Consider the following 18,385-nt stretch of genomic DNA (forward strand, 5'->3'; position numbering starts at 1 on the left):
AATGTGTAAGTGGAACATCTCGCTTACTCTTCCGTCTCTGATAAATATGTTATTTAGTATACACCAGAATCCCTACAACATCCACAATGCACCACACACAGTGGGTGCTTACTGGATATGTAGTTCTAAATGCAGTCAATGGCTGAGTGTGTAATTGACCTCAAAACATGTTCCATCAAATAACTGTATGGTAAAGGGATGAAGCCACCACAATACTATGTGTTGTTGGCCACAATAAGAAATGTTACGCGAGCATGCAGCCCGGGCATAAAAGCATTTCGCGTTGATATGTTGTATCAAATTTGACGACTGTTGCCATTCGGAAACCCAGAAAATGATACATTGTAACACTACGTATCCCAGCATTCTACACTGTGATCCATGTTGGTTGTTTTTTTGCGGGTGGCTGATAGGTTGCGCCGGTGTGAAAGCGAGGCCAAGAATCCCACTATACCAGGCGAAGGAGTTTCTTCTTTTTTTCTCCGAAGCAGAGCTGGTGGTTTCAATCAAAGGGAAGGCGAGGAAGCTATGCGGGGCGATGTAAGATGGCAGAGCTGCAAATGTTGTTAGAGGAAGAAATTCCAGCCGGTAAAAGAGCTCTTATAGAGAGTTACCAGAATCTCACGCGGGTAGCAGACTACTGTGAAAACAATTATGTTCAGGTAAGCAAAATTAGTAATTTTACTCAACATTGTTATCTCGGAATTCTTTGTTGTTGAACGGTTGGGAAACTGGGGACAGGAAATGTGGATAAAGAAATGGAAAGGATCACAATTAACACATAAAGGAGTAACGTTAGATATTCATAGAGAATACACGTCTTTTGGGAGTCTTTGGCCATTCCAGTGTGTAGTATCACCGCACTGGACATGTTGGATACAGTGTTGGCCATTCAATGCGTTGTTGGTCCTTTGATCATATTTAGTTCGTTTACACAGAGGGTGTGTCTAGTATTAACTTCGGCTGTTATCTTCGCTTAATGAAATAAATAATGGTGCAAACTAAACCGCTGTAAAAAGATCTGAAACGTGTTGTGCACTCCACACGTAACTGTTAAAACGCAACAATTTCATCTGATCGTTACATTGTTTCAAAGTTACAGAAGCAGTTGCGCTTGCGGAGACACTGGCCTTATTTACTGTCCCTCACAGACACCGTGGGATAGTTTGACATTTTGATTTCTATCCACTAATTTTATTTGTATTTTCTGTGATTTATACATTTGCAATACGTGGACTATGATATTGTAAGCAATTGCAAACGTATAAATGTCAAGGCATTTATAAGAATCTTCTTAGAGTTTGCAATTAGCCTGCCCATACCATAGATAATGTACAAAAAATAACATGAGGCATTATTTATTAAGAGCAACAGAGCCAATCACTGCATAGTATTTTTTTTAACAATACTAATTCTCTCTGGGGAATATCAGACTTTCAACGCCTGTTTTTCTATCAGTGAATGCTTCTGCAATTTGCCACATATGATTGTGTTACCCTTTTTAACTAAGTTTCACAGATGTTGACTGTTGAGTTTGGTCATGTTTTAACACATTTCTGTACTGCGTTCTGAAACGGTTCAATTATTTTACTGGATTATTTTATATGTTACCTCATGCTGCCAAGGGTCTATTGCCCTGCTGCATTATAATTACTTAAATTGTGGGCTAGCAGCTGAAGTTACTGATGGATATGGCTTTGGACATAGCTTTTTAAACTGTTTTACATCCCTGAAACGAATGTCAAAACTGATTTAAAAAAAAATATTGATATTAAGACTGAGGTCTTTCCTACAGAAATCCAAGAGCATGAGCTCATTAAATCTCAGGGAATTCTAAAGATGAATGTTTGACAAATCATACGCTTCATCCTATGCTGTGAATATACGGCACAAGTGCTCTCTAGACGTACATGTTGATATGGTGATTCCACACTGTGGCTCTGTTATAGCATTGAGTTAACCTGAATAAGTTGTTGCATAAGAAGGCTTTTGATGAGCTATCTTGGTCCCCCTCAGGGTAAAGAGGCTATAGCTTACGGCTGAGATCTACTTCTCAAGTTTAGCTACTCTTCCTGGGGTCCACATAAAACGTGCAAATGCATGACAAAGTAACAGTAATAGACAAAAACACAAGATATATTTATTCAATTCAAAATAAACTAAAATAAGAGTTGTATGTTGGAAAGACACCAAGAGACAACAAGAATACTATTTACAAATATCATATATTCTTATATACAGAACAGTTCAATTAGATCTTAATATGACCAAGTAGCTTCTGGTGGCAGAGCATTCCACGACGACATGGCTCTATACATAACTGAGCGATGCATTAAGTCTGTTTTTGGTTTGGGTACCGTGAAGAAACCCATAGTGACGTGTCGGTGGTGTATGTCTGTTTTTGAAGTGTATGCAAATAGATTATACGGGTGGTTAGGCATTTTCAACGTAACATTTTCTCTTAAAAACACTAGAAGTAGTCCATTTCTCCTCAACCATGAATGACTATCATGCATGTTGCTGCTGTTAGTTCTGTGTGTGCAGTTAAGGGCAATGTGTGCTGCTTCGTTCTGAGCCAGCTGAAGCTTTGCCGGGTCTTTTGGTGCTGCACCTGGCCATTTTGCCGGACAGTAATCAAGATAAGAAAAGATCAGAGTCTGAACAGCTAATGCAGTTGATGTTTGTGTCAAAAATGCAGAGTATCTTTTTTTATAACAGGCATAACTCTCCCCATCTTCACACCTTTGTCAATATGACTTGACCGTGATCACTGGCCATCCAATGTTACTCCTAGGAGTTCAGCTTCTTTGACTTGTTCAACAGTCACACCCTTTATGTGCAACTCTTAAGAGAATGCTTTGCACCAAATACAATGCTTTTGGATGTATTTAAGACCAGTTTATCGTTAATGACCTATTCTGGCACTGACTGTAACTCCTTGCTAAGAGTCTGTGAGCTCACGTTCAGTAGGGGCTCATCCTCAGCATACATAGTCATTTTAGCTTCTTGTAAGACAAGTGGCAAATTATTTGTAAAAAAAAAAAAGAAAGAAAGAAGAGTAACAGCCGGAGGCAACTGCCCTGAAGGATACCGCACTGCATCAGGTGCTGAAAGGAATCCAGGGTATTGACACCTGCAGAGGAATGTTTAAGTACCCGACCATTTGAGTCCATCAAAAATATGAATATTAAATCAGTTATAACGCGTGTTGCCAACTTCCTCCAACTCCACAAGGATTGCCTATCAATTTGTTTTCATCCTTGTCTCCTTGCTTATACCTTAATTTCACTGTTGATTGGTTATCTGTGAACAGCAATCATCCTTAGTTATATTTAGTAATTGCAGGATACTCCAGATCCCTCGACAGAAGTTTACCGTTTCTCAAAATGCTGCATATTTCTGAGCCTAATTGGTTTAGTGGATTAAGTAATTCCCTGGAGATTCTTGGAGTGAACCATGCGTAGTGTTGAGGAGTTGAAATGATTGATGTTGTAAACTAAAGCCGTCAGGCAGTTTTGTCACAAGTTCAACTTGAACCTTAAACCCAACAGGAAGACACTGCCCATATGGTCTCTTAAAAAAAAATCAAATCATCTGTACATCCTTTCAGCTGTTTTCCTTCCCTTACTCTCTGTCTCTCTGTCTCTCTGTCTCTCTGTCTCTCTGTCTCTCTCTCTCTGTCTCTGTCTCTCTGTCTGTGTCTCTCTGTCTCTCTGTCTCTCTGTCTCTCTGTCTCTCTGTCTCTCTGTCTCTCTGTCTCTCTGTCTCTCTGTCTCTCTCTCTCTGTCTCTGTCTCTCTGTCTGTGTCTCTCTGTCTCTGTCTCTCTGTCTCTCTGTCTCTCTGTCTCTCTGTCTCTCTGTCTCTCTGTCTCTCTGTCTCTCTGTCTCTCTGTCTCTGTGTCTCTCTGTCTCTGTGTCTCTCTGTCTCTCTGTCTCTGTGTCTCTCTCTCTGTGTCTCTCTCTCTGTGTCTCTCTCTCTGTCTCTGTCTCTCTTTCTGTGTCTCTCTCTCTCTGTGTCTCTCTCTCTGTGTCTGTGTCTCTCTCTCTGTCTGTGTCTCTCTCTCTGTCTGTGTCTCTCTCTCTGTCTGTGTCTCTCTCTCTGTCTGTGTCTCTCTCTCTGTCTGTGTCTCTCTCTCTGTCTGTGTCTCTCTGTCTGTCTGTGTCTGTCTGTATGTGTCTGTATGTGTCTGTATGTGTCTCTCTGTCTCTCTCTGTCTCTCTCTGTCTCTCTGTCTCTGTCTCTCTGTGTCTCTGTGTCTCTGTGTCTCTGTGTCTCTGTCTCTCTGTCTCTCTGTCTCTCTGTGTCTCTGTCTCTCTGTGTCTCTCTCTGTCTCTCTGTGTCTCTCTCTCTCTCTATGTGCCTCTCTCTCTCTGTGCCTCTCTCTCTCTGTGCCTCTCTCTCTCTGTGCCTCTCTCTCTCTGTGCCTCTCTCTCTCTGTCTGTATGTGAGTTGAAAACAGATGAGTGAGAGACAACCATGTGTATAGCAACATGCCTCAGCATGACTCTGCTAGTCTTCAGGGACTGTTTTCTTAATGTTTTTCCTCTTTCTGTTCTCATAGAGGCTTTGGTTTTTTAACATGTTGACTGTAGCACAGCTATGTAGCCCACTGTTCAGTAGCAGATGGTTGAAGCCAGTCTGTAAACGAGGACAGCCAATTTCCTGCCTTGACTGACAGCAAGAGGTATGGTTATGTTGTCATGGTCATGACAGGGAAGGACACACTCCTGGTTCCTGTAGCTCTGAAGTCTTTTGTTGTATGTCACTCTACATCAGGCAGGATTTATTAATATTGGCATCCTAATTTGGATAAAGGTCAATTATGCATCAGTGTTTCTTTTGTAACATTCTTTTTTTAGATATACCTTGGAAGTTTTCTTTAATGAGGTTCTCCTTCAAAGTTAACCCCAGTGGGAATGTAGCATGTCCACTCACCCAACATGATGGTGGCCCACTCGCAAGAAACAGATTTCCCTTTTGGCCATGGGCCATATCTTCTCAGGAATGTGACTGAGTCAGCACCATGTTTTCCTAACCTCTGTGACAGCCAGGGCTGTCGTTTTTGGGCAAGGACGCCGGGACATGTACAAACCGGGCCACCTGGCTTGTTGGCAGGGTACACGACGCAGGTTTGGAGGTTGAGGAGAGGGCAGCAGCAGCCCACCGCAACATGTCAAGTTAAACACTTTCTTTTTCACCATGTGTCTTACTGTCTCCCTTACAATTATTCTTGGGTGTGGCACAAAGATCCCAATAACACTTTCCAGAACTGAATGGAGACTGAATGTAGGCCAGTGTTTTGGAGGGAGGGAAACATTGTACAGCTATGCAGTCCAATGCACTAAATTACAATATGAGTCAAGCACTCAAGATCACGTTTACTTGCTGTCCTTTTGTCCTGGTCACATGACCTCTGTGTACCCATGCTGAAAGTGAAACCTAGCAGACATGACTTTTCCATTGTAAAGAGCCAGGCTGGCCTGAAGGTGATACATGTGTCGTTTTCACACAGCTCTGTCTCTAAGGATTACAGAGTCCTCTTTCTCTTCCTATCTTTCTTTCTCTCACTGTCGGAGTGGCCTGGTTTTTCTCTCAGCATTGAAAGCCTAGCGGCTCTTAGCCCAGCCAGATTACCAAATGGGCACGCAGGGCACGTGCCCTGGGGCCCCCGACATTGAATATTCCTTTGAGCATGGTGAAGTTATTCATTAAACATTGGATGGTGTATCAATGCACACAGTCACTACAAAGATACAGGCATCCTTCCTAACTCAGTTGCCGGAGAGGAAGGAAACCGCTCAGGGATTTCATAATGAGGCCAATGGTGATTTTAAACAGTTAGAGTTGAATGGCTGTGATAGGAGAAAAACATTGTAGTTACTCCACAATGCTAACCTAATTGACAGAGTGAAAAGAAGAAAGCTTGTACAGAATAAAAAATATTCCAAAACATGCATCCTGAAAATACTGCTAAAAATGTGGCAAAGCAAGTAACTTTTTTTTGGTCCGGAATACAAAGTGTTACATTTGGGGCAAATCCTATATAACACATTACTGATTATCACTCTGCATATTTTTTCCAGCATAGTGGTGGTTGCATCATGCTACGGGTATGCTTGTAATTGTTAGACTGAGTAGTTTTTCAGGATAAGAAATAAACTGAAAGGAGGAAAACCTGGTTCAGTCCACTTTCTACCAGACACTGGGAGAACAATTCACCTTTCAGCAGGAAAGTAACCTAAAACACACGGCCAAATGTACGCTAGAGTTGCTACCAAGAAGACTGAATGTGGCCAAGTCATAGTTTTGACTTAAATATGCTTGAAAATATATGGCAATACCCGAAAATGATTGTCTAGCAATGATCAACAACCAACTTGACAGAACTTTAATATTTTTTAAAAAGAATAATGGGCAAATATTGTACAATCCAGGTGAGCAAAGCTCTTAAAGGTTTACCCAGAAAGGCTCACAGCCATAATCCTATTGACTCAGGGGTGCGGATACTTATGTAAATGAGATTTCTGTATTTCATTCTCAATAAATGTGTGAAAAAGTGTAAAAACATCTAAACATATTTTCACTTTGTCCTTGCGGGGTATTGTGTGTAGATGGGTGAGAATTAAAAAAATATTGAATTCCAGCTGTAACACAGCAAATTGTATAATAAGTCAAAGGGTATGAATACCTTCTGAAGGCACTTTTAAGTGGTCTTGTTTATGTTGTAGTTTCCCAGTAAACATTTCAAGGAGAACCCTTAAAACACTAGAACAGGGTTCCCACAGTGATGATTTTTCTACCCCCTCCCCCCTTTTCTGAGCCAAAAATACACAACATTTTTTATATATATATATATATATATATATATACATACATACATACATACATACATACATACATACATACATACATACATACATACATACATACATACATACATACATACATACAGTTGAAGTTGGAAGTTTACATACACCTTAGCCAAATACATTTAAACTCAGGTTTTCACAATTCCTGACATTTAATCTTTGTAAAATTTCCCTGTTTTAGATCAGTTAGGATCACCACTTTATTTTAAGAATGTGAAATGTCAGAATAATAGTAGAGTGAGTGATTTATATCAGCTTTTATTTCTTTCATCACATTCCCAGTGGGTCAGAAGTTTACATACACTCAATTAGTATTTTGTAGCATTGTTTAACTTGGGTCAAACGTTTCAGGTAGCCTTCCACAAGCTTCCCACAATAAGTTGGGTGAATTTTGGCCCATTCCTCCTGACAGAGCTGGTGTAACAGAGTTAGGTTTGTAGGCCTCCTTGCTCGCACACGCTTTTTCAGTTCTGCCCACAAATTTTCTATAGGATTGAGGTCAGGACTTTGTGATGGCCACTCCAATACCTTGACTTTGTTGTCCTTAAGCCATTTTGCCACTACTTTGGAAGTTTGCTTGGGGTCATTGTCCATTTAGAAGACCCATTTGCGACCAAGCTTTAACTTCCTGACTGATGTCTTGAGATGTTGCTTCAATACATCCACATAATTTTTGTTCCTCATGATGCCATCTATTTTGTGAAGTGCACCAGTCCCTCCTGCAGCAAAGCACCCCCACAACATGATGCTGCCACCCCCGTGCTTCATGGTTGGGATGGTGTTCTTCGGCTTGCAAGCCTCCCCCTTTTTCCTCAAACATAACGATGGTCATTATGGCCAAACAGTTCTATTTTTGTTTCATCAGACCAGAGGACATTTCTCCAAAAAGTACGATCTTTGTCCACATGTGCAGTTGCAAACAGTAGTCTGGCTTTTTTTATGGCAGTTTTGAAGCAGTGGCTTCTTCCTTGCTGAGCGGCCTTTCAGGTTATGTCGATGTAGGACTCGTTTTACTGTGGATATAGATGCTTTTGCACCTGTTTGGATGCTTTAGATACTGCACCTGTTTCCTCCAGCGTCTTCACAACGTCCTTTGCTGTTGTTCTGTGATTGATTTGCACTTTTCGCACCAAAGTATGTTCATCTCTAGGAGACAGAACGCATCTCCTTCCTGAACAGTATAATGGCTGCGTGGTCCCATGGTGTTTATACTTGCGTATATTGTTTGTACAGATGAACGTGGTACCTTCAGGCGTTTTGGAAATTGCTCCCAAGGATGAACCAGACTGGAGGTCTACAATTATATTGGCTGATTTCTTTTGATTTTCCCATGATGTTAAGCAAAAAGGCACTGAGTTTCATGGTAGGACTTTAAATACATCCACAGGTGCACCTCCAATTGACTGAAATGATGTCAATTAGCCTATCAGAAGCTTCTAAAGCCATGACATCATTAGTGTATGTAAACTTCTGACCCACTGGAATTGTACGGTGAAATAATCTGTCTGTAAAAATTGTTGGAAAAATTGCTTGTGTCATGGACAAAGTAGATGTCCTAACAGACTTGCCAAACTATAGTTTGTTAACAAGAAATTTGTGGAGTGGTTAAAAAACGAATTTTAATGACTCCAACATAAGTGTATGTAGACTTCCGACTTCAAATATACATACATGCATACATACAGTACATGTCAAAAGTTTGGACACACCAACTCATTCAAGGGTTTTTCTTTATTTTTTACCATTCTCGACATTGTAGAATAATAGTGAAGACATCAACATGATGAAATAACACATATAGAATCATGTAGTAACCAAAAAAGTGTTAAGCAAATCTAAATATATTTGAGATTGGTCAAAGTAGCCACCCTTTGCTTTGATGACAGCTTTGCACACTCTTGGCATTCTCTCAACCAGCTTCATGAGGTAGTTACCTGGAATGCATTTCAATTAACAGGTGTGCCTTGTTAAAAGTTAATTTGTGGAATTTCTTTACACCTTAATGCATTTGAGCCAATCAGTTGTTGTGTTGTGGTATACAGAAGATAGCTGTATTTGGTAAAACACCATATCCATATTATGGCAAGAACAGCTCAAGTAAGTAAAGAGAAATGACCGTCCATCTACTTTTTAACATGGAAGTCAGTCAATCCGGAAAATTTGCAGTTGCAAAAACCATCAAGTGCCATGATAAAACTGGCTTTCATTATAACCACAGGAAAGGAACACCCAGAGTTACCTCTGCAGAGGAGGTTAAGTTCAATATAGTTAACTGCACCTTAGTTTGCAGCCCAAATAAATGCTTCACAGCTTTCAAGTAACAGACACATCTCAACATCAACTGTTCAGAGGAGACTGCTTGAATCAGGCCTTCATGGTCGAATTGCTGCAAAGAAACCACTACTAAAGGACACAAATAATAAGAAGAGGCTTGCTTGGGCCAAGAAACACGAGCAATGGACATTAGATGGGTGGAAATCTATCCTTTGTCTGGAGTCCACATTTGAGATGTTTGGTTCCGACCGCCATGTCTTTGTGACACATGATGATCTCCACATGTTTGGTTCCCACCATGAAGCATGGAGGAGGTGGTGTGTGGGTGCTTAGCTTCTGACACTGTCTGTGATTTTGTTTAAAATTCAGGCACACTTAACCAGCATGGCTACCACAGCATTCTGCAGCAATACACCAGCCCATCTGGTTTGTGCTTAGTGGGACTATCATTTGTTTTTCAACAGGACAATGACCCAAAACACCTCCAGGCTGTGTAAGGGCTATTTGACCAAGAAGGAGAGTGATGGAGTGCTGCATCAGATGACCTGGACTCCACAATCAGCCAACCTCAAAATATATTTTGATTGCTTAACACTTTTTTGTTGTTGATTACTATATGATTCTACGTGTTATTTCATAGTTCTGATGTCTTCAATATTCTACAATGTCGAAAATAGTAAAAATAAAGAAACCCTTGAATGAGTAGGTGTCAACTTTTCACTGGTACTGTATTTTTATGACAAAGTGTGTGGACACGTCATTTCAAAACATGGGCATTAATATGGAGTTGGTCCCCTTTTTCTTGCTATTACAGCCTCTACTCTTCTGGGAAGGCTTTCCACCAGAAAAGCCTTCCTAGATGTTGGGACTTCCTTCTATTCAGACACAAGCATTAGAGGTCAGGCACTGATGTTGGACGATTAGATCTGTCTCGCTGTCGGCTTTCCAATTCATCCCAAAGGTGTTCAAGGTTGAGGTCAGGGCTCTGTGCAGGCCAGTCAAGTTCTTCTACACCGATCTCGACAAACCATTTCTGTATGGACCTCGCTTCAGGCACAGGGGCATTGTCATGCTGAAACAGGAAAGGGCCTTCCCCAAACTATTGCCTCAGTTGGAAGCACAGAATCCTCTAGAATGTCATTGTATGCTGTACCGTTTAGATTTCCCTTCATTGGAACTAAGGAGCCTAGTGTATATGTGTGTGTTGTTGGACATAAGACTGTAATCACCAGGAAATCAGCTCAAAGGTGACTGAATAGTACAAGATGAGGAGCGGTTTACAACAGGACTGTGACTCTGAATAGTATCACTTAACTTGTGTTGTACTGGTCTTCACTCACACTTAGTTTAACATTCTTTTCAAAACCAATAAAAAGCCATTTAAGTAACCATTGTTTGAATTGGCAGTTTTCTGTATTACTGTTGAATTATTTCCAAAAGGACACTTACATTTTTTTTGATTCCCTCTACAAGGTTCCCCTTTGTGTCCCTTTCCTGATATACTGATTGAATTTTTAATTGCACAACGACAGTTTCTCAAGGTCAGGAAGACCTTTTTAGCTCTTCAGTCTGCCCCCCATCTGCCCCAGTGAATAAGAAAATGAATAATGGACTTATCCTGCTGCTGAGTTCAGAAAGTGGCAACGACTTAAAACGCAGATTTAAAGTTGCAACTCTACGGAAGTTTATTTAATTGTAGATATTGTAACTTCTCTTGCACTTATCTGTTGAACTGTCTCAGTCTCCCAGATGTGTTGGGGTTCTGTTTTTCACAGCTTTCCTTGTGCATATTTCTGCCCCTCTGGGTGTGGTTGCATTTTCCCTCACCCTCTGATGATGCAATACACATAGATCCGAATGTTGTAGGCTATTACGGTCTATGAAACACAGCTCTTGTTTGAAGAGCCCGTATATTTTATGGGTGCTGCTTTATTTTGATATGGATTGAAAGTACTATTTATAGCTCACCTTTTTAGTTCCCTTCCTCATTGGGTATCTTATCTAATCTCAGGCAAGCCAGACAGAGACATTTACCAGGGTCAGCCATTGTTTCTGGATTATAGATTAATGCCCTGGCAGTTTGCTCGTGTCGTTGGTGTAGCCTCACCCTGAGTGGGGTTACCAAAAAAAACGGATGCATCTGTTTTTCAGGGGAAATGGAAAGAAACCTGGAGCGGGACTTCCTCTTTTGGATGTCAACAAGGCGACACTTCATCTTAAACCAATCCAGTAAATGTGGAGGAGTTAACAGTGCAGAAGAGAACGACCAGAAAGAAAGAAACTACACTCGTGTGTTTCTTTTATGCCTGCTGAGTTAGGTTTAATTGAATTGTTTTTTAAAACCTGTATTTAACCAGGCAAGTCAGTTAAGAACACATTCTTATTTACAATGACGGCCTAGGAACATTAGGTTAACTGCCTTGTTCAGGGGCAGAACAACCTTTTTTTTTTTTACCTTGTCAGTTTGGGGATTCAATCTGGCAACCTTTTGCTTACTGGCCCAACGCTCTAACTACTAGGCTTGCTGCCTTTAAGGTTAGTGTAGTCTTTGATGTTGCGTCGTGGTCTTTGCCTAAAGAAAAAAAACAATGGAAGATGGTCAGGAGATGGCTGAGGCTAAAACGCATGTTCCTGGATGTTAGGTTTGGGCCCTACGTAGCCTTGCGGCCAGATTACCAGTATCACTGTAGTAATCTCTTTTCCACTGGCTTTACGTCTCTTCTGTCACATCCTGGACCTCTGGGCAAGTCCATCCACATCAATACAGCCTACAAAGCACTTCTCCTCTGCTGCCCAAGTTCTCTCTTGTCTCAGCCAAAGCTTTCTATCTCATTCAGCTGTCAATACATCCCGCAAAGCAGTCCTTGTAGTGAGGCCTATGACCTTGCCTCTGACCTTGCCAGAGCAGTCCTTGTTGTGAGTCCATCTGAGGAGGTGTATATCTGCACTGTGTAATGTTTTCAACCTTGTTTTTTTTATCAGAATGGGTAAAACGCTCATCCCTGGTGACATCTACTTTCTTGGCATGGCTGATTTTCCTTCGTTTTTTAATGGATTGTTGCTTACCGCTAAGTCTCAAACGTGTGTCCCTATTCAACATGCAACAGATTGCTGCAATGCGTGCAATGATTAGGCTGCAGTGCATGCAATGTTACCTATTTCATACATCGTCAGCATTGTGTGTAACTTGGCCGTGTGCAGAGAGAAGTAGGAGGGGGGAAATTGAGGACAATTAAGTCAATTCTACACTATTTTCATACATGAGGCATGTCATACCAGAACATTTCAACACTTCCATGGTAGTATTTATTTGTGTAGATTTGTTTTTACAGGGCTATGCCATTTTCCAGGCACATCTCCCTCCAGGATATGAGGATGTGCTAAAGAAAATCTGACTGTCGGCTGTAGAGGGGAGCAGAACATTTCCCGGGAGCTACACTGCCTGTCGCTGTCTTGTCTTGTTTCAGAGGAGAACGTTCTGACTTGTTCCCGCATAGCAACGCTTGAAGTGTTATCTCTGTTATTTGACCTCTTCAGAAGCTTGTGCTACAAGAGGTCAGACTTTGTCGCTCAAAAGGAAAATGGCTTGGGTTTGGTAAGAGTGATATAAGTTGATAGGGTGCGCCGTCACCTCCTCTTATTAAAAAAAAACCCAGGTCTAAGATACTCCATGCCCTCAGTCTTACCCCTCTGTTGTCCAGTTGTAGCTTTGAGGAAAAATGTGCTAACTATGACTGGTATGCGGTTGTCTCAACTAGCTATCTTAAGATGAATGCACAAACTGTAAGTCGCTCTGGATAAGAGCGTCTGCTAAATTACTAAAATGTAAATGTAGCTTCCACCCATAACAGAGCTCTTGGGTGTAGGGGGCCATACAGTTTGTCCTGATCCTGGAAGTCTCTTCCCCCAGGGAGGGAGTCTGGGCCTTTCCATCCTGTTCATGGTGCCTCCAAGCAGCAGTTGGCCCCGTCAGCTAAGCAGCCCGCCCGACGCCCTGTTTGAATGTAAATACTTTGGAAAAGGCCTTTCCTTTTCTCTTCCTTGATGTGAGTTATTTATCTGGCTTGACTGGATTGTGGTGAAAGGATGCATTTTAGATGTTAGTGAACCAGGCCCAAATCCCACCCTCGTCTCGTAACCTTCTATTGCTGATCCCTCACTTACCAGAAGAAACCAGCCAAACACGCTGGTGGACTTCCACTCCCTAATGCACTGTTCCAGAGCTGTAGGCTTTCACTATGATCACTGTAGTTTGCTTTCCTTATCTTAGTATGTTGTCTTTTAAAAAGTGTGGTGCATTTAAAAAAAAAATGTTTTTAATGCCATCCAAGAAATGTTGTCGTCTACATTCCAGTTTAGGTAACAGGGCCGTAATTGCACACGTGGACAGAGGTCCGGACTTTATAATTTGAAAAAAAGTATAATTCAAATATATATTTTGTACACAAAGAAAATCAATTGCGTCTAAGACATCTAGATATTGCTCCCAGCGTTGATCAAAGCTCAGAGCGCTTATTCTTGGTCTGACTGAGTTGTAATCTCGCCGGCCTCGTTGCAAACGAGTGGAATCATGAACAGTGATTTGTTTGCCTGCGTCCCCCGGATGATCTTTTTTAGCAGCACATCCACCACTCTCTCAAACGGTTAACTCTGCCTTATTGCAGCACAGGCTAAGGGCCTGACGTGAAATTAACGACCCCAGCTCGGAGTCAGCTCAAGTTGGCAAGTGGAGATGCTGCGTTTGCGAGATGCAGTGGTGTGACCTGAAATGCACAAGGTCCTCTACTCCGAAAATGAATCCACAGATAAAATGGTAAACCGAGTTTGTTTCTAGTAATCTCCCCTCCTTCAGGCTTCTTCTTATTTGAACTTTACATGGCTATTGGCAACCAACTTTAAGGTGCATTACCACCACCAACTGGACTGGAGTGTGGACTCAGCTCATCTTTCAATCACCCACGTGGGTATATGCTCCTAAACACCAGTGAGGAGATGGGAGAGGCAGGATTTGCAGTGCTTCAAGCGTCACAAATAAGACCAAGCTCTATTTTAGCGCCTGGCTATGCAGATGCACATGAGCAATGATTTGACTAACCTATGTGTAAATTCATTTTACAATGCGAGTGGTGTAGTCAGTATGTTGAGTTGGCAGCTCTGAGATAAAAACGCCTTAGGTGTGTTGTGTAATGTTTTCATCTGATTGTCAAACAAATTACTTCAAAAAGTAGGCTACCTGCACAGTTCCATCCATAATAATTTAGTATACTATAATTAATTTACTACTGGCTACTTTCACCCCTAATTTACACAAGTGTCTTCTTACAATTTCCAACATTTGGTAGGCCATATTACAGTTTCCAACATTTGGTAGGCCATATTACAGTTTCCAACATTTGGTAGGCCATATTATAATTTCCAACATTTGGTAGGCCATATTACAGTTTCCAACATTTGGTAGGCCATTTGTTTTGTCAACCTATAGTTAGATACATGCAGCTTCTCTTCACAACTTGTTGCCCCAGAAGACGAAAGCAGTGCCCACCAGAATAACGTCTTACATTGATTTAAAATGAATGTATTAATCTAGCTAACACAGGTTAAGTTGTCTTTTCGTATAGGGACCCTTGAGAAAATGCAATGTCTCCAAATAGTTGACAGATTGGGACTGTGCATCAATTTGACCGGTCTTAAGGAGTTGAAAACAACTGAACACGTTTCTGATAAGACTTCAGTTCGTCTTGGGTGCATATTTTGTTATGTGGTCTGCTTGCTTAAGTGTCAAAGATATACACATTAGATTCACATTTTCTCAAGAGATGCTTAAAGTAAGAGAGAACATTTCTCCACTAGTCTTCCCGAGACACAATTAACATTTGTTTGATAATTTCACTGCAAGAAATACATAATTCTGCAGGAGTTAATATATTACGCTACATGTGAGGTTATAGGCCTATAGTCAATGTCCAGAGTTTGGTTACTATTCCATTAAACCTATAAACTTAAATGAGGAATATTCTGTTTATTCATGGCTACAGGGATACTCATGAGAGGGATATCAAAGGTGCATGTAAACAGCTTATCCCGAATTAGACCTTAAGTGGGATATGAGCTACTATCCGGAATAATGTGTGCATGTAAATTTGGTCATTCTCTCCAAGTTAGCGCCTGAGTTAAATGCCCATGAACAAGGATGACTGAAGTGTTTAGTTTAAGAAAATGGTCATACAGAGATGGATATCTGAAGATGCAGTTGTAAGAAATGTGCACTTGCAGTTCAGTTATTTGCCTTATCAACACCCACAATGCCTTCGTGGCTCACTGGCTAACCAGACCCCACACTACAGTCTCCTCCACAGGCAGAGATTGGGTCATTTTAGCCCAATTTTAGTCTTTTTTCACCTTATTTTTCACCTGGCCCAATCCCTGTAGAGCATCCCTTTTCACACAGCAAATCGTAACACAATCCACTTGGTCAACCACCCCACGACATGTCTACAGAACCTTCTTGTGGAAACCAGGTCTCTTTACTTTCATGTTACGGTCCACCGTACACCTTTTTTATGGGATATGGAGGATCTAGTTTGTAACCTCTTTGGCACGTAACACACAACACTAGCTCTTTACATTAAATTTCATTTCCCTGAAATGCTATCGGATTCCTTTTTTTTTTATTTTTTATTTTTTTAACAGCATATTTGCTGATTTCATAAGAGGCCCAGCGCAGCTATCTGCATACCCAGTTTATCACAGGAATGGTGGAGCACTAAAAACACAGACAGAAGAAGGTAAGGGTTTATGGATTTTGCATGTGTAATGCCATCACCTCTGCGTTGAGCTGTTGTATCTGAGTGACACTGAGACTTATCTTCAATTTTGCTCCATAAACACTCGAATGCAATGGATTGAGCTAAGTTTAGCAGTACTGTCAGTATAGAGATGTAGAACCAGTCATTTCTTGGGGGATTTGAATCTACTTCAGGGCATTTCACCTTTTGACATGGGAAAGAATTGAATGGGTTTGACTGAGAGTTCAAAACTTTGGGAGTACTGCTGTATAAATGAGCAATTAATTATACATTGAAGTAGTAGCAAAGTGCAGTCAAAAATGGCCTATACGTGAAGTGATCCATTTTTACTCCCTAGAGCATCAGTTGAGGAATGCTGTCATATGCATTCCCGCTAGCGTTTATGTAGGAAACGATGTGTGTGCATGTTTCTTGGGGGGGGGGGGGGGGGGTTAAATGCGGAAGACACATTTCAGTTGAAGGCATTTAGTTGTGCAACTGACTAGGTATCTCCCTTTCTTCAGGTTGAAGCTCTTCAGCCAACATTCGCTTTGTGTTTAGCTGTGTATGCTGATGGAAGTATTGAATTATATTATTGAAAGTGTTCCTGGGATTGTGAGCTTGAAAGAGTCACCGGCATGATAAGGAAGCTAAGGTGGCCAACGTACCAAATGTTCACACAGCCCAATCAGCTTAAAAATGGGTGTCAATTCAATTAATCCCTTTGATGTTTTTCTGAATCTTCTAATGCGCCTAAGACAGTATCAGGGTTCTGGGGAATAAGCCTTTTTGTCAAATGTCGACGTGACTCTAACGTGGTTCGTCTCCCTCTCGCTCTCTCCAGGCCACGGACAAGAGAAAAGCTCTGGAGGAGACCAAAGCCTACACCACCCAGTCTCTGGCCAGCGTGGCCTACCAGATCAATGCCTTAGCCAACAACGTGCTGCAGCTGCTGGACATCCAGGCCTCGCAGCTGCGCCGAATGGAGTCCTCCATTAACCACATCTCTCAGGTCAGATCCGGAGTCTCTCATACACACACGCACGTACATATACCGTTTGTATGTGTATGGCCTCTTTCTGCAGTGACTAAGGTGCCTTTTATTGATTTAAATGTGTGACTGACTGCGTGTTTGTATAAATTATTGATGCACCATCCCTCTCTGTGTGTTGCTCTTTCTCTCTCACTCACACCCTCTCATGCTCTCTACTTTATGGTTGCGAGTGCAGTCTCACACTGATTTGATCATCTCACTGTTGCCCCTTTGCCTCACCCTGTTATTCCAAACTGTGTGCCTGAGGCCACAGGCCAGACCACTGCCATTTGGAGGAGGTAAATCCGCCCGCTCATCCAATTAAGTCATTAAGGACTCGGCTCAAACAAAGGGACCAAGGACAAATGGCAGCTCACCAATGTGCCAAACCCTACATCATACTGTAGACTCATGCTTGGGAGTGTGGAAATGATGCAACCATTTAGTCATAGCCTTCAGGTCAAGTCTTGTTGGAATTGTGGTTGACTGGTTGCTTTCTTTCATGGTAAGAGAGAAAGAGAATAGAGAAGACACCTTTCCTCTATGTCTGAAATGTCCCAATGATTAAGGTAAGGTTACGACTCCTACAGTAAATCTGAAGTCTCTGATTTAACAATTCTCAGAAATGTAGATCTCAATAGAGTGAGAGGTAAATAACAAGAAATATATGGAGAGAAGTGTAGGAGGTGAGGGAAAGCGTGATGGAGCATGAGCAAGTCGGTGGAAGACTGAGGTTGACCGAGAAATAGAGACAAAGAAAGAACACATGAACAGTCATGGACATGAGTCAATACTCACAGATGGCACACAACTGACATCTATGTCACCAAAACTCCACTCCGTTCGTGTCTCCATGACAGCGATCCCAGCCATCCCTGACGGTCATGAACCGGCAGAAGCAAAGAGAGCGTGATATTTGTTCAACATGTTCACCAGAGAGAAAATACTCATTCACTGCACTGGTTTGACTGAGTTGCTAAGCACAGCCTGCCACTCTGAAATGGAAAAAAAGCAAACAAGACTTAACAGACAACAGACCACCCGTTGCACTTTTGACCCCCCTTCATTGTGTAAATACTATTATATTTCCCATCGGTTTCACTGTATTGACAATAACAGGGGCTTCTCATGTCTTTAGTTGCCATAGCATTGTGTGGTGTTGGTAACCATGGCAATATCTGGGTTGTTAGATGGGGGCATGCGGGGTCATGGTGGTTGAGGTGTTAAGAGTTTGTAAATGAGCATATTCCTCTCTCAACTAGTGGATGTATAGCTATGAATGGTTAGTATAGCATGCCCTTCTCTGAACGATACCAGTATGGTGATACTCGTTAGTATCGTGGCAAGGAAAGTGCTTTAGGAAAACAGCCCTAATTTTGGAAACTAATGTTGTCCTCCAGAGTCACATTTATTTTTCCAGCTA

General features: G+C 41.6%; 1 protein-coding gene across 19 annotated transcripts in view; it reads left to right on the plus strand.

Annotated features, from left to right (window-relative positions):
• The first annotated feature begins 222 nt into the window (after nucleotides 1-222).
• LOC110489823 (abl interactor 1) overlaps nucleotides 223-18,385 on the plus strand; it is a 66,583-nt gene continuing 48,420 nt past the window's right edge. For 2 of the 19 annotated variants that reach the window (XM_021562765.2, XM_021562759.2), the window contains exons 1-2: nucleotides 231-662; nucleotides 16,774-16,941. In XM_021562765.2, the coding sequence (XP_021418440.2) occupies nucleotides 546-662; nucleotides 16,774-16,941 (285 nt within the window). In that variant the 5' untranslated portion in view covers nucleotides 231-545. Of the gene's footprint in view, nucleotides 663-16,773; nucleotides 16,942-18,385 lie in introns of all 19 variants that reach the window. The other 17 variants (XM_021562763.2, XM_021562761.2, XM_021562758.2 and 14 more) reach the window with 13 other exon arrangements.

Source organism: Oncorhynchus mykiss, chromosome 15 (assembly GCF_013265735.2).
Source record: "Oncorhynchus mykiss isolate Arlee chromosome 15, USDA_OmykA_1.1, whole genome shotgun sequence".
In the NCBI taxonomy this organism is placed as follows: Eukaryota; Metazoa; Chordata; class Actinopteri; order Salmoniformes; family Salmonidae; genus Oncorhynchus; species Oncorhynchus mykiss.